The sequence below is a fragment of the Budorcas taxicolor genome, chromosome 21 (genome assembly GCF_023091745.1).
Source record: "Budorcas taxicolor isolate Tak-1 chromosome 21, Takin1.1, whole genome shotgun sequence".
NCBI classification, from domain to species: domain Eukaryota; kingdom Metazoa; phylum Chordata; class Mammalia; order Artiodactyla; family Bovidae; genus Budorcas; species Budorcas taxicolor.
Window position 1 is genome coordinate 58785518 of NC_068930.1, and position 16940 is coordinate 58802457.

Genomic DNA, 16940 nt, shown 5'->3' on the forward strand with positions numbered 1-16940 from the left:
AAAGAGTAGTTATAGCATAAAATGAGAATTTCCTCTGTAAATCTTATGATTCATGAATGTTTTAAGAAAAAAACTTATAAGTTCTGGACATACAATTAATTTTTTAAAACTAACTTGTCTACATAGTTTTGGATATACTCTGACACGCTTTTTTACTAAGTATGTTGCTTAAGTCCTTTAATATTTAACACCTTTATATTAAATCTTTGTTAATGAGTGAGATAATTTTTCTGTCTTTGTGTCAGATTTGCATTAAAACGTTTTTTTCTAGCATTGTACTTAATGACTGCTGCTGCTGCTGCTGCTGCTAAGTCGCTTCAGTCATGTCCGACTCTGTGCGACCCCATAGACGGCAGCCCACTAGGCTCCCCCGTCCCTGGAATTCTCCAGGCAAGAACACTGGAGTGGGTTGCCATTTCCTTCTCCAGTGCATGAAAGTGAAAAGTGAAAGTGAAGTCACTCAGTCGTGTCCGACTCTTAGCCACCCCATGGACTGCAGCCTACCAGGCTCTCCATCCATGGATTTTCCAGGCAAGAGTACTGGAGTGGGGTGCCATTGCCTTCTCCGACCTAATGACTAACCATGGGCAATATAATTCTGAATACATAGCCATCAAGGAACTATTATTAGTAATTTTTTTTTAGTATTTGTTATTCCACTTAATTGAAATAGAAAATTTAGGATCATTTACCATGTTATATATATACAATAATCTGTCTAGGTAGATATTTTATTAGCACAGACCATAAGGACAAATATACCGTGTGGGTTTGTATTAGGTTTTTTTTACTGCTGTGTAAAAAATTACTCCCCCTCATTTAGTGGCTTAAGATAGCATTTATATCACAGTTTCTGTAGTTTAGGAATTTCAGAGTTGCTTAACTGGGTCGTTCTGGCATAGAATTTCTCATGGGATTATAGTCAAGATTTCACTTAGGGTTGCAGTCATCTGAAGACCTGACTGGGCGTGTAAAATCTGCTTCCAAAATGGTTTATTTGAAAGCGAGGGCAGATGATGGGAAGCACACAGGAATCTCGGGTCCATAGTAATTCTAAAATCTAAGCAGAACCAAGATTGAAAGTTTCTTGATTAGTACTCAAAGCCCCCATAATTCTCCATGGTTCTTGGCTCTATCCTCTGGATGCCTAGTCCAGTTTCTTAATAGGTAGCACTTGTGGAGCTTTCTCAGGTTGCGTCCTTCTGGTAAAAATTGGGGGATCCAGGGGCCTCTTCATTTTGTACTGTCTCTGCCCCTTTAAGTTGTAGCTGGCTGTGGGTTTTTTCCTCATCTAATTGTCATAAATATTTGCGGATCTCTTGTGAATCTTATTTGAGGTTCATTCTGTTACTAGCCATGTCCACAGATCTTTTGGAGGTAAGTTCTTCTCTAACTCTGGCTTCTGCTGAGATGTGTAAAGATAGTTCCTTAATCTTCTTAGAAGATCTGTTGTTTGAGAGGGACTGTAAGAGACATCTTTAAAATGTTTAGAGTACCATCCGACTGAATGGTACTCTGAGGCGCCACCTTTGATCTTTCTGAGGTCTTAAAGCATTTACAGTTATACCCTCAGCATCATCTGGACTGTAGTTTCCTGGCAGTCTTCTAGATTAGGTCTTTGCCTGGAAGATTTCTTAATTTAACATTGTTTGCCATCTGGAGAAGCTGGTAATTTTCAAAACCAGCAAGTCTCAACTGTTTCATGTTTTGACTGACTGATTGATTTGGCTGTGCCAGGTCTTAGCTGCGACATGTGGGATCTTTAACTGCTGGCATGCGAGGTCTTAGTTGTGGCACGTGGGATCTAGTTCCGGGGATCGAACCTGAGCCCCTACATTGGAAGTGCAGTTTTAGCTACTGGACCACCAGGAAAGTTCCTCTGTTTCATGTTTAATATACTTTGTTTAATTCCTTTCTCTCCTTTCACATTTAAACAAGAAGCATAGGTGATACCTTAAACATGTCTGGAAATCTTCTTGCTTAGAGCACCTCATTCGTTGTTGTTGAGTCGCTCAGTTATGTCCAACTCTTTGAGACCCGCATAGACTGTAGACTCCTCTGCCCTTCACTGTCTTCCAGAGTTTGCTCAATTTCATGTCCACTGGGTCGGTGATGCTATCTAATCATCTCATCCTCTGCCATCCCCTTTCCTTTTGCCTTCAATCTTTGCCAGCATCAGGGTCTTGCCCAGTGAATTGACTGCATCAGGTGGCCAAATTGTTGGAGCTTCACCTTCAGCATCAGTCCTTCCAATGATTTCAGAGTTGCTTTCCTTTAGGACTGACTGGTTTGATATCCCTACAGTCCAAGGGACTCTCAAGAGTCTTCTCCAGCACCACAGTTCAAAAGTACCAATTCTGCAGCTCTCGGCCTTCTTTTTGGTCCAACTCTCATATCTGTACATGACTACTGGAAAAATCATAGCTTTGACTAGATGGATCTTTGTTGGCAAAGTAATGTCTCTGCTTTTTAATATGCTGTCTAGGTTTGTAATAGCTTTCCTTCCAAGGAGTAAGCGTCTTTTAATTTCATGGCTGCAGTCACTATCTGCAGTAATTTTGGGGCCCAAAAAAAGAAACTCTGTCACTGCTTCCACTTTTTCCCCTTCTGTTTGCCATGAAGTGATGGGACTAGTTGCCATGATCTTAGTTTTTTGAATGTTGAGATTTAAGCCAGTTCTTTCACTCTTCTCTTTCACTCTCATCAAGAGGCTCTTTAGTTCCTCTTCGCTTTCCGCCATTAGTGTGGTATCATCTGCATATCTGAGATTGTTGATATTTCTCCCAGCAGTCTTTATCCCAGCTTGAGCTCCATCTAGCCCAGAATTTCGCATGATGTACTCTGCATATGTTAAATAAACAAGGCAACAGTATACAGTCTGCCCTATTCCTTTCTCGATTTTGAAATAGTCAGTTGTTTCCTGTCTGGTTCTAACTGTTGCTTCTTGACAGGTGTCTCAGGAGACAGGTAAGATGGTCTGGTACCTGCTTCATGAGGTACATTTTCTACTTTCTTTGTTAAACTTTCTGGCACTATAGTAAGATTTCTTTTTCCTATAATTTCTGATAAGGATTTCCTTACTTCTTTAAGCTGTCACCCATGACCTCCTCAATGGCCATTAATCTTCTATAAACAACTCCTTTGAGGCTCTTCAAACTTTCACAAAAATTCTCCTCAAAAATTCTTTTAACAACAACAAAAAAAGTTCCTTTAGCTTCTGCCCACTCATTAGTTCTAAAGTCATATCCACCATTTAGGTTTTTGGTAATTAATTCCCTATTTCTATGCACCAAAATGTGTATTATTTATCTCTGGCTGCATAACAAATTTACTGCAAACGTAATGGCTTAAAACAGCATGTATGATTTCACCGTTTCTGTAGACTAGGAATTCAAGCATGGCTTGGCCAGAAGTTCTAACTCCAGATATTTTATGAGGTTGCGTTCAAAGCCTTGGCCAGGGCTGCGGTTATCTGAAGGCTTGACTCAGCTTGGCAGATCACCTTGCTGTTGAATAAGAGGCCTCCGTTTCCTGCCATGCTTTCCTCTCCATAGGATTACTTCCTCTGCTCTTACCAAATAGCATCTGGCTTCCTCCAGAGTGAGAGGAAGAAAAACTATCTTTGAGACTGAATAAATGTTGAGATTGCCAGGAACAGTTTTTACTGTACCCATTAATAAATTAGATACTTGTGGTTGGATAAACTTAAATCTGTTGACCAGATTCATTATCTTTAAATAAATTATAGATGAACAGTTATCAAGCCATGAAAGTGAAGATGATGGGATTTTCCGAAGAAAAAGTGAAAAAACAAAAGGAAATGTTTTGGAGTCCCCGGAGGTGAGTTGGTCAGTAATCCCAGTAGCAAGACCATACAAAGTTTCTTGTTTCCCTTAAAACTTTCTTTTTTAACTTTTTACTTTGTCTGCTTTATCTAGAATCAGAAAAACAGCGAAGTTGATTCTCCACTTCAGGTTGTCAAAAAGCGCAGGGTTCCTCCAAACAGAGTAAGTAAATAACAAATAATAAATAGTCATTCAAATGTTTTTGAGAGAAATATTACAAGAGAAATATGTGAATAGTTGAGCATAGGTAAATTTGATCTTATAGGTATATGTTTAACAGAAAAAGAGTAAATCCTCAGTGACTAGAATTTCTGTTCTAATTTTAAACTTCTTCAAAAAACTATTCCTATTTTTGTCAGTACACTCCAGCAATTCAGGAAACATTGATTAAATACCTACCCCGTATCTACTGTGCAAGATGCTGGGGATAGTATAAAGAGTATTTCCTGGTATAGTTTTAAGTGCATAATCTAATAGGAAGGATAGATAAGTAAATGGATAGTTTCCATATAATTTTTTAAGTGATAAGAGAAGATAAAACTTAACCTAGACCTTGGGAGTTCTGGCAAGCTTCTTGAAAATAACACCTTATATAAATCTTAAAGCATACATATTTTAGGGGGAAAGAAAGGAGAAGGGAAGGCATTCCCAGCAGCTTAAAGAAGGATACAGAGCAGGGAGACAGCATCTCTTGTTGTGGACTGTAAAGACAAAAAGTACCAGAAAGTAAAGCTGGAGGAAAATCCGGGTAAACTTTTGGAAGGCCTTATTCGTTCTTTTGCTTACTGAATGAGTTTGAAAGAAGGAGGAGTCCACAGTGACTGTTGGGTTTTGGCTTGGGCTTAGGTGGCAGATACATCATGTTTTTAGAGGGAACAAGAAAGAGTGGTGAGTTCAATGTTGAACATGTTCGAGTTTGAAGTCCATGTGGGACAGTAAAGTGACAATGTCTGGCAGGCATTGACAACTATGAAAATGTGAAAATTGGTCAGCGGGCACATCTTAAGGCTTTAGTATTCATTTGTCATCAGTTTATAGCTGATAGCTAAATTTTGAGACTAGGAAATCTTGTGTGTTTTAATTCTCTAATACTAACTAGTATAATTTGTACCAGATTAATTAAAAATGCAACCAGTCCTCATTAACTTTGTATACTCATATAAAACTCCATTTAAAAAATTGTTCTAACTTGCTACTTTATCTAAAATGTCTGATTGACTTACTAGAAGTGAATTAAAATATTGATAATGCTATAGCTCAATCCACCTTAACCTAAAATTATCCCTGTTACTTGAAGTTATTTTGATAAATTTCTTTTGATTATTTGGATTGGTTTTGTATTATTCTGTAAAAGACACTGTGGTAGGCTTCATAGTCAAAAGATTTGTTGTTACATTTTTGTCTTAGTTTGAAAGGATTTATATATGTTTGAGTTGATTCTGATAGCTGTATTTATAGACAATTATTTTTTGTGAAGCCCTTCAGGATCTTTTAAAGGAAACAGTTAAACGAAAGACATAAACATTCATCAGATACATTCAATTTCATATAAAATTGAATGAATACTGTATTTGTATGACTTATATTACCTAATTTATTATTTTATTACTTAGAATTATCTAACTTTTAAATTTTTAAATATTATGTATTTGTGCATACATAAGCTGAGAGCTGAGTTGTAAGAGCATTTTGTTTTTCTAACAAGAAAATGTTCAGTTAACTATTTAAAAGGAAAAAAGTGACAGTAGAAGCAACAACCCTTCAGAAACTCATTAAGATACAACACTTAAATTATATTTTCTTATGAAAGAATTTTATTGAATTATAGTTAGATTTATCATCTAGTGATGAGAGCGATAATTTTCACAAAAGAGATCCACAATCAGAAGACTTCAAGGATCATAAGAGGAATGCCAAAAGAAGCACCAAAGTCCGAAAGAGACAGAATCACCTAAAGGTAAACTTTTTTCAGTTTCTTATTTTTATATAAATATACTATATATTTTTAATTAGTAAAGAAGAGTAGATTTTACATAGAAGTAGATTTCTCTATAATTTCTTTATAGGAAAAAAACAAAACTTAAAAATAATTTGGACCCTAACTTTACTCTTTTTTACTAGAATTAAAAACTCAAAGTGTGGTTTCTTAGATTCTCTTTATATTTTGAAGCTATCTTGCAATGTTGTGTTATTTCAAAGAACTAAATGAAGAAACTTTAGTGTACTGAAGATGTAACATTCAAATCGAAGAAAATATAGAGAGAGACATCTGAATTTTAAAATATTTGCTTTTATAATATTTACGTTGTTTTCCTTATCTATATCCAATATTCAAATTTTTGGAAAAGAATTCTTAGCACTTTTTTTTTTCTGATGAGTCTTTTTGTGGTACTGTATTTTTCCTGGCAAAAATGAATTAGCTGAAAGACTCAAGAGACTTTATTAAAAAAGCATTCAGCAAGCAGACATGCTGAGCTGTAGTTTGTTTATAACAATTAAAAGAAGACATTTTAAAAAGATACACTACTTCATCATTTCTTCTCACAGTTTTCTATTTTTATTATTTTTTATCTTAAAAGCACTGGCAAGAAATCCATTTTCCAAAACTGTTTTCAGTTATTTGAGGACATTAAATGATTTTGTTAAAGGCACTTTCCTGTTTTCTCATTTATCTTAGCTCGTAGCTAGGAAGTTTTTAGATGAAGAAGCAGAACTTTCCCAAGAAGATGCAGAATATGTTTCATCAGATGAGAATGATGGGTCAGAAAATGAACAAGACTCCTCACTCCTTGACTTTTTAAATGATGAGACTCAACTATCACAGGCTATAAATGGTAAATGATACAATAATACTTCTTTTTCTTTTCATTTTCAATGCTTTTACTGTGGTTATACTTAAATATTCTAGTAATTTTCCAAAGAACCTTGACTTTAAAGGGAATTCAATTTGATGTGTGTAAAATACTTGGTTATTTTCATTCAAATTCTGCAACATTTTCTTTATGTGAGAGTTGCTTGTTTATAGCCTTCTACTAATTTTAAAAATTACTCCTTTTAGAAAACAGTCTCTAGAGACCTGGCTGGCTGTCAGTTGTTGATTCAAACAAGTATTTAATGCCTGGTATGTGCCTAGCACTCTGTAAGGTTCTCGAGAAAGCTATATCTGTGAACAAACTGGACAAAACCCCCTGTGCTTATGAAGCATACATTAGAATGGAAGAAGAGAAACAATATACACAATAACTAAATTATTTAGTGTAAGACAAATTTATAGAAAAACAAAAACAAATTGAGTAAGATGAAGATTTGGAGTGTCAGGGGTTGGGGTATTAAGCTGTAAATTTGAGTAAGGTAATTAGTGGTTGACCTCATTGAGGTGACATTTGTCCAAACTCTAGGAGATGAGGAATTCAACCATGCAGTCTGTTAAAACCAGCTGAGACACAAAGCTAAATTTATTAAATTCGTCAAATAAAGGAGACTACTTTTAGAAAATAGTCTCCCCAAATAGTGCTTGAGCAGGTCTTCTGTAGATGACTCAGACTGGCTGCAGTGTTAATAGGAAAGATTGTAGTTGGCTTTTCTGGATGCTTATCTTTCACAAATCCTGCCATTCTTCTGCTCCTGCAGGGTCTCATATGACTTAAGACGGCAAAGTTTCCCAAGGTCCACGACTTTAAAGAAGGCTTTAAATACAAGGGTCTCAGTAGTGGGTTGCTGATACAGATATGATTTGCAGAATACGGCTTCTTTCCCAGGTTTATAGTAGAATCTGGTGGGAGAATGTTGATGCAAAGATGACCAGTGTAAAGGCCCTGAAGCAGGAGTGTGCCTGGAGTGTTCAAGGGAACATCATTATGACTGACTAGAACTGAAAGGGAAGAAGGGGGGTAGTAGGAAGTGAAATCAGAGGGGTAATGAATGAGCAGCCAACTCATGTTATTTTGTTTTGCTCCAGCTTCTGTGTTGAGAATGGCCTATCTGGGAACAAAGGTGGAAGAAAGGACCATATAAGAGGCCATGGCAGTAATCTAACCAAGGAATGATGGTGGCAGTGAGAGGGGAGAAAGATTGGGTTCTGACTGTGTACAGCTGACGGGATTTTCTGATGGATTAGAGAGACAAAAAGCAATGGCACCCCACTCTAGTACTCTTGCCTGGAAAATCCCATGGACGGAGGAGCCTGGCAGGCTGCAGTCCATGGGGTTGCTAAGAGTGAGCAACTTCACTTTCACTTTTCACTTTCATGCAGTGAAGAAAGAAATGGCAACCCACTCCAGTGTTCTTGCCTGGAGAATCCCAGGGACAGGGGAGCCTGGTGGGCTGCCGTCTGTGGGGTCGCACAGAGTCAGACACGACTGAAGTGACTTAGCAGCAGCAGCAGAGAGACAGAGAGTCAGTGGGCTTGAGCACCAGGAAGGACTTCAGTTGCTGCTGTTGGGAAGGTTGAAGGTAGCTCAGTTGTGATGAAGAATAGGGAGATGTGAAACTCCTTTTAAACACAGTACTTTGCTTTTCACAGTATGTTTGAAATATGGAGGATTTCAGAGTGTTGTTTTTTTTTTAAAGAAAATCTCAAAACCCACATTGTCTTTTTTTTTCATGCCTCATTTCTTAGGTACTCTTTACTGTATAACTTTAAAAAATAATCGGCCTATGATTCTCACATGAATTGTGCTTTGTGAAAAAAGCCAGATTCAAAAGGTTATATACTATATTGTTGTTTAGTCACTAAGCCATGTCCAACTCTCTCCAACCCCTTGGACTGCAGCCTGCCAGGCTCCTCTGTCCATGGGATTTCCCAGGCAAGAATACTGGAGTGGGTTGCCATTTCCTCCTCTATGGGTTCTGCCTGACCCAGGGGTAGAACCCAAGCCTTCTGCATTGGCAGGTGGGTTCTTTACCAACGAGCCACCAGGGAATCGCAAATCTGGAATAGGTCAAAGCTAAACACTTATTTACTTTTCATTGAAATAATTTTGGTATTTGAAAATTTTTTTGCCTTTATACAGATTCTGAAATGAGAGCTGTTTACATGAAATCTGTGCGAAGTCCATTGATGAGCAATCGATACAAAATGGTCCATAAGAAACATAACAACATAAACATTTTCTCCCAGGTATGAACTATAGAAATATAGTGGAGAATTTCTTGGTGGCGATGTTGGAATATATTCCTGTTAATGAAGCCTTCATTTTGTTTCTAAAACTCCATCAGAACTATTTGCAGTAGTTTCTGCCCTGAGTAAGGAAGATGGACTAACATGAATTCTCAAAATCCCTTTCAGTCAGAATTTGATCACATTTTCCTTTTGTTAACTTGAGCTAATTAGAATATACTCTGAATTTGTTTTCCAATTAGAGTATTTAAAGGAAGTGAACAGAACTTTATCATCTACTAAAGTTTCAACTCTTCTGTTGTTTTATTTCTCTTAGAAATTAATTTTTTCCAGTAAAATGGCATATCAGAAAATTATAGTTTATTTGGAACCAATTTTGTATTAGTCTTATTTGTTTATAAATTGCCATATTCAGCTCAGAAATATGGGCATTTTTTATGATCATTCTTATCTCTGTACTTTCATTGTATTTATTATATAGTGTTTTATGAATTACTTATCACAGCATTTTCTGAATTACTGTTCATTTCTCTGGCTACTTGCACTAGACTATAAATTTCTAGAGGGTAAATCATTATTTTTTTTTATTCCCAAACTTCCTATTTTCTTCCATTTTAAGAATATACTCAGAAAGAAGATGTGGTATATAAAAAAACTGGAAGTTTACTCAGCCATAGAGAAGAATGAAATTTTGCCTTTTGTGATCACATGGATGGACCTAGAGTGCATTATGCTAAGTGAAAGAAGTCAGAGAAAGAAAAATATTGTATGATTTCACTTATATGTAGAATCTGAAAAATAAAACAAATGAACCACCATAGTAAGGATATCATAGACACAAAGAGCAATCAGGTGGTTGCCAGAGAGATTCCTCTCTGGTGGGGAGGAGAGAAATAGGTGAGGGAGATTAAGGGATACAAATTTCCAGTTGCAAAATAAATGTCATACCTATGAAATGTACAGTGTGGGGAATATAGTCAATAATTATGTAATATCTTTGTACAGTGACAGATTGTACTAGACTCATCCTGGTGATCATTTTGAAATGTATGTTATGTAACAGAACTAACATCATGTTGTAGGTTAATTATACTTCAAAAACTAACTCATAGAAAAGGGGATCAGGTTTATGGATATCGAAGCGGGGGCAGGGGATGGTACGGGGGAAAGGGGAATTGGATGAAGGCAGTCAAAAAGTGCAGGCTTCAGTGATAAGATAGTTACTTGTTATGGGCTTCGCAGGTGTCTCAGTTAGTAAAGAATCCCGCTCAGTGCAGGAGACACAAGAAACACAGGCTCGATCCCTGGGTTGGGAAGATCCCCTGGAGGAGAAAATGGCAACCCACTCCAGTGTTCTTGCCTGGGAAATGCCATGGACAGAGAAGCCTGGCAGGCTACAGTCCACAGGGTCACAGAGAGTCAGACATGACTGAGCATTCACGCAGGCACAGACCTTGGGATGCAATGTACATGATAAATATAATTAATACTGCTGTATGTTAAATATGAAAATTGTCAAGAGAGTAAATCCTGAGAGTTCTCACCACAAGGAAAAAGTATGTTTTTCTATTTCTTTAATTTTGTTTCTCTATAGATGAGGGCTGTTCACTAAATTTATTTCATGATGTAGTGAGTCAAATCATTATGCTATACACCTTAAACTTATACAGTGTTGTATGCCAATTATATCCCAATAAAACTGGAAGAAAAAAAAGAATATGCTCAATAAAGAGTCAGTTGAGCAAGTGACTGAATTAATAAAGTATATGAAATAAATATTCAGAGAGATATCATGAACTTACAAGAATAGGTTAAAAACATGCTGGTTTTATGAAGTTTATTATACTCTTATTTGTGTTTTTATTGTAGATTCCCGAGCAAGATGAAACCTATTTAGAAGACAGTTTTTGTGTTGATGAAGAGGAGTCTTGCAAAAGCCAGTCAAGTGAAGAAGTTTGTGTTGATTTTAACCTAATACCTGAAGACTGCGATACAAATGAGAGTAAAAAATATAAAACCCGACGTGCAGTAAAGCTAAAACAAATGAAGATGAGACAAAATTGTGCACGTTCAAAAAATAAATTATCCAGAATTATTTTACTGGATGATTCAAGCGAGGAGGAAAACGATGTAAAGGATAAACAGGAATCCGGGACTGTGGTTGACCCAAGCACAGTGCCTTCTGGGTCTTCACTGCAGTCCAGGGACCACTCTAATCCAGTTGGTAATCAACTGCTAAACCAGAGACGACAGACACCACCTAATTTAAAGGTTCCCATTTCTGACGTCTCAGACTGCAAACCTCAGAGCCGTACTAACATGGAATCTGCCTCATCGTTGTTCACTACTGTGAGTGCACAGAAAGACTGTAGAAAGTTTCCGGCTCAGTTGAAGGTATGAATCAAACCAGAAAAAAAGCCTTCATGTGTTTTCCGAAAAGTTTTTTTGTTTGTTTGTTTTCCTTTCTTTTGTGTTAAATAACAAGGTCAAAGAAAAATTAATAATAGAATTCTTCAGACAAGAAATCAGCATACTAAATTATATAGCTAATTCATAGGATGCTTGTTTTTTTTAATGTGTTAATAGCTTTCTTAAGAACACTGTAAGGAAACATGCTTATTTTATAAAAAGAATATAGGAAATTAGCTTCTTGCAAGGTAACAGAAATTACATGCTCAGAACTAGTTTCCCCAGATTAACTTTTCTTTCCCTCTCTGAAGGCTTCAGGTATGTTAACTCTCATCTACTTACAGGGGAGAGGAGGTTAGGGGCCTGATTTTTTTTCCTTTGAATTTCTTTCCTTCCAGAATAGTGATGTAGTTTACTTTCCAGCTCCTCTTTATTTTACTATTGCTGAAGTAATCCCCAAAACTATTTGCAGTTTTCAGGAGTTTATAGTTGCAGTAATTTTGCTAAACCAGGGGTTAAAGTGACAGTAATAGGAATCCTCAACCTAGACTTCTGTTGCTCTCTTCCTCCAGGTGCTTTAGGCCATTCCACCTTAGCAACATGCTCCAGTGTCCACACAGTGGCCCTCCGATTGGGATTTCTGTACATTATCTCCAGACTTTTTTTTTTTTTTTTCATTTTGCATGAAAGTATTTCTGGAAGGCATAATTAGATAAAGTTGACTAGATTGTCTTATCAATAGATTGGAGAACAACAAAGTACTTCATTTCTCTGAGCCTCAGAATTATCAGCTCTAGTAAAAAGATAGTAATCCCAAGGGTCAAGGTAGGTAGTACTTATACAATACTTTGAAAACCGGTAAGCGCTCTCTGCATTTCTACTTTAGCATGCTCCAACCAAAAAACATAGATATACCCTAGTAATATTTTGAGGACTGTGAAAAAGAATAAGTAGATTTTTACAGAAGTCTATTTTAACTTCTATCATCTCGTGCATGGTATGATTCGTCTTCCAATTAGGAGGGGAAACAATTTGAGGTAAATTTGAAAAGACAGAAAATAAACTAAATATCCTGTCAAAAACTGATACTGAAAATGTTAATATTTAACTGTCACATATATTATATACACAGTGTTCCTTGTTCATCATTTGCCTTTGTTTTGTTTTTAGTAGGTTTTGCCATAGGAAATTTTAGCTTTTTTATAGAGTTGCAGTTTTTTTCCTTATAATTTCTGAGATCAGTGTTTAAAAAGCCATTTTGTATTTGAAGATAACTAAATATTTCTAATATTTTTTGTTTCTTTAGTGTCATTTTTTCCTTCATTAGATTTATTATTTTTCTTAAAAAATTGAATATTAAATGCATTTTAAAGATTATTCTGAGTGATTAGCACTTCCTCTTTAGCTTAGAATATAGAAAGCTGGAAAGAATGTTGCTCCCATCCTTGCAACAAAAACAAAAAAAGCCAGATAATCTACAAAATCATAAGTTTATTTGGATCTGAGGTTGCATGGCAACCAATTAGCCTGATATCTAAGGAAAGACAAATGCCTCCAAGGAGAGACTTGCTGAGTTGGAACAGTCACTGGACATTGTACAATCTAGTAAGGAGACCTCAGCTAAAACTTTAATGAATTGCTAGTCCTCAAGGGTTCACAGAAAAGATTGAGAGAGGAAAGCTCCTTCCCAATGCAGGCTGTGGGCAAGTGGCCAGCAGCTCCTGTGGGAAAGGCACCAAGCCCCATCTAGTTCTTTCTCCCAGCGTTCCCCTGTGGAACAAAAAGCATTTAGCCACTAGGGGAAGGATAACAAACTCTGTAGTCCCCAGGGCCTAGGTGAAGACCCTTTGCAGAGGAAGAAAAGGAAAAAGAGAGGAACTAGAATTAAGGAGAGGAGAGAGCAAATAGAAGATTTAGTTGAACAGGCAATGGCTGAGGATTTTCCAAAGGTAATGGACTTTGGCATACAAGTGTCTGAGCCCCTGTTTTCAGTTATCATGGGTGTTACCTTGAAGTGGCATTCCTGGGCCACATGCTCATTCTTTAACTTTGAGCACTTGTCAAACTTTTCCAAAGTGGCTGCATCATTTCCATTCCCACCAACAATGCGCGTCCCAGTTTTTTTCACATTCTCATCAATGCATTTTCCTTTTAGAAAATGTCTAGCCATCCTACTAGGTGTTAAGTGGTAGCTAGTGGTAGCTTCATCTACACAGTACCTTTGGTCCTGTTGAAGGAAGAAGAAAAAGTATCCGTGAGAAAAATCAGCCTAGGTGTTAGAAGTTTATGGCGCCAACATATATGTAATTGATGGTGATTGATGTGTTCTGCTTTTCAGGGTGCTAGTGCTCTGGAGGATTCTGGCACTTGCATGCCATGCTGTTCCAACTCAGGACCACATTTGGCTGACACACATGCTTCTCTAAGACTGCCCCGGGAAGGCCACAGAACTTGTATTCTTGTAGATAGTCGTGAAATCGTTTCTGGTTCAGAAGTAGTTTCTTCCCTAAGAGCAATCCATGGCTTACAGGTAGAGGTCTGTCCTCTTAATGGTTGTGATTATATTGTGAGTAACCGCATGGTGGTGGAAAGGAGGTCTCAGTCTGAGATGTTAAATAGCATCACTAAGAACAAGCTCATCGATCAGATCCAGCACCTACAGAGCATGTTTGAAAGAATATGTGTGATTGTGGAAAAGGACAGAGAAAAAACAGGTTTGTATTTTTTATAAGGCTGTAAAGGAACTTGACTATTATTTAGTTCATTATTCTACTGTCAGGATGTGGGAGGCTCTTAAAATGTGAATACCTGACTCGTGAATATTTCCATAATGTCATAATATTTTTCATTAGTCACTGTGTTTAAATGCAGCTTACGAGAATTGAAGAGGGTGAATTGAAGGCAAGTGAACCAATTTTTTTGGGAAGAGCCCTGGGAAGGGTACCAGAAATAAGGCGGCAGTGTGGAAGAGGAGGATTCAGGTGTTTAAGAAGGTAGAATTAGCAGGAGTAAGTGGAAGCAATCACGAATTACTCTTGAGCTGACCAGTTTCTTGATTACTGGGCAGTCAGGTAGTGGTGCTGTTCTTTGAAATTATGAATATAGGAGAAGCGGCAGATTTGAGAGACTACAGAGGTGTTTAATGTTGACTACATTAAGATTGAATTCTCAGTGGGTCACTAAAATGGGTGCCTAGGATATTTTGGAAAATGCAGGCTTGGAGCTTCCGTTAGGGAGGGAGTTTTATGGGTAATGTTTAACTGTATAAGGGCATCCCTGAGACGAGTGAAAAGATCACAGGATATGGAATCAGAAGATGCTCTGAGTTCTGGTGCCTTCTATAGCTATGTGACATTCCATCTGACAGTTAACTCCTCTAAGGAGTTAATAGTATACTTTTGCTAGTCATCCCATGGTGTTACAAGAATTCAGTGAAATCATGCAGCTGAAAGCCAGTATGGAAGAATTCAAGGATTATACAGTCATTACGTATATAAAAGGAAATAATGTTTATGTAAAATGTTGGTTCAGGAATTGAGCGACGTACCTTTTTATCACCACTGTCATCATTGAACCATGTGATCGTGAATAAGTCACTCTATCTTTCAGTAACCCCAATCCAATTTCTTTTTTCTTTTTTGACAAATGAGGGCTTTAGATTACATGATCTTTTGGGTTTTTCTAGTGCTAAATTTCTATAATTTACTTTATACGAACATACCCTTTATAAAGGAAATAGATTTGTAATAAAAAGGAAAGTAATGTGACAAAAGCTATGGAAAAAAATCTTTTTTTTTTTGGGGGGGGGGCATAAGGAAGAATGCCAAAAGAAGGATGTAGGTAGACATGGAAAGGAAATGAATGAGGAGAGTAGGGAAGAGTTAAATTAACACGCAAGAGTTAGAGATATTTTAATGGGTGTGGAATGTATTTTTGTGCTTGAAATAAATAGATAAGAATTTTATATCTGTTAGAAGTATTACTAAGTGAACACTTCAGCAATGCTAACATGGATTTGAGAGATGAATAATATGGTCTTGGCCATCAGGAATGAGTTATCTAGAAATATACTTTCTCCCCTGTCTACTCACCTTCTGTTGATTCTAATTTAAGACACTCATAAAGACAGTTTTCCCCTCTTTTCTCTCTCAGATATTTGAGAATCGCTTTAAATCTTTAGCAGGATTTCTCATTAGCGTAACATGGCACTGGTTTGCTTAATGATACAGATCTTGGGATTTTAACAATGTATAGTATTAACAATTCTACTTAATGTAAGTTACTAAGGTTTGCATTTTCTTAAATATAATAGGAGACACATCCAGGATGTTTAGGAGAACAAAGAGCTATGACAGCCTGCTAACTACCTTAATTGGTGCTGGGATCCGAATTCTTTTCAGTTCCTGCCAAGAAGAAACTGCAAGTTTGCTAAAGGAATTGTCTTTAGTGGAACAAAGAAAGAATGTTGGCATTCATGTTCCAACAGTGGTGAACAGTAATACATGTGAAACTCTTCAGTTTTATCTAAGTATTCCCAATATAAGTTATATAACTGCACTGAATATGTGTCACCAGTTCTCATCTGTGAAAAAGATGACAAACAGGTATGTCTGTTTTAATATTTTTAAATGGTTACTTTAAAATTGTTCTAAGAGGGATTTCATTGGAATTTTCATATTTTTTAAAAGTAAAGAGGTGTAGTGCCAGTTAGATTCATTCAGTAAAGACTTTGCTTGTCACCGCATTAAGCTGAGGACATTAATCGGGGGGAGGGTCGGTAAAAAAGGTAAGCATTGTATTTGTAGCTTAGAGCCCTATGGGGAGGTAGACAGCACTTATATTTTGACCTTGCATTCTAACATTTCTGGGCTGTTTAGTTCTGTAACTAAAAAAATGTTCAAGTTGAAAGTTTTACTAGGTTTTAATGACTATATTGCTTGAAAATCAAATGAAGGTATTAGCAAATAGGTTAAACTACAACCCAAATAAGATGTTGAAATTATCATTTTAAATGATTTCAAATATAGGAAATAAATGTGCTTTTATTTAAACCAATGCTAAACACCTCAACTGAATGTAGAAATCTTGGGGAAAAAAATATTTCCTTAAAGGCTTTTGTTTGGTGGTGTTTAAACAAGAATATTGAATTTTATAAGTCAGAAGTTCAAGTCTATTTTTGTTTATTTTTTAGCACACCTCAAGAAATTTCGATGTATGCACAAGTAACTCATCAAAAGGCTGAGGAGATCTATAGATATATTCACTATATATTTGACACGCAAATGTTGCCAACTGATCTTAACCAAGGTAGTATTAAATCTGATACGTGATCAGAGTGCTCAGGTTGGGTTACCAGAGAACAGTACAAAATGCACTTCAGTAATCATTGCTGCAGTTTATGATTATGTTTAATACATGTATATGAGAATATTGCCCTATTGTTTTATACTGTGTACATTTTTATTTGTACAGAATATGTAAGTTATTGAAGAAAACGTGTTTAATAATTATTTTGGTTAATTAGATAATGAAACTTTCTTATTGAATAAAAAGTTTATTTAAGGTGC

General features: G+C 36.5%; 1 protein-coding gene across 1 annotated transcript in view; it reads left to right on the plus strand.

Annotated features, from left to right (window-relative positions):
* The window catches only part of FANCM (FA complementation group M), a 60474-nt gene extending 43771 nt beyond the window's left edge, over positions 1–16703 (plus strand). Inside the window, exons 15-23 of the mRNA XM_052659939.1 lie at positions 3749–3840; positions 3939–4007; positions 5674–5802; positions 6523–6679; positions 8858–8964; positions 10834–11358; positions 13712–14087; positions 15686–15977; positions 16565–16703. Of these exons, the coding sequence (XP_052515899.1) occupies positions 3749–3840; positions 3939–4007; positions 5674–5802; positions 6523–6679; positions 8858–8964; positions 10834–11358; positions 13712–14087; positions 15686–15977; positions 16565–16703 (1886 nt within the window). The remainder of the gene's footprint in view (positions 1–3748; positions 3841–3938; positions 4008–5673; positions 5803–6522; positions 6680–8857; positions 8965–10833; positions 11359–13711; positions 14088–15685; positions 15978–16564) is intronic.
* Positions 16704–16940: the final 237 nt, after the last annotated feature.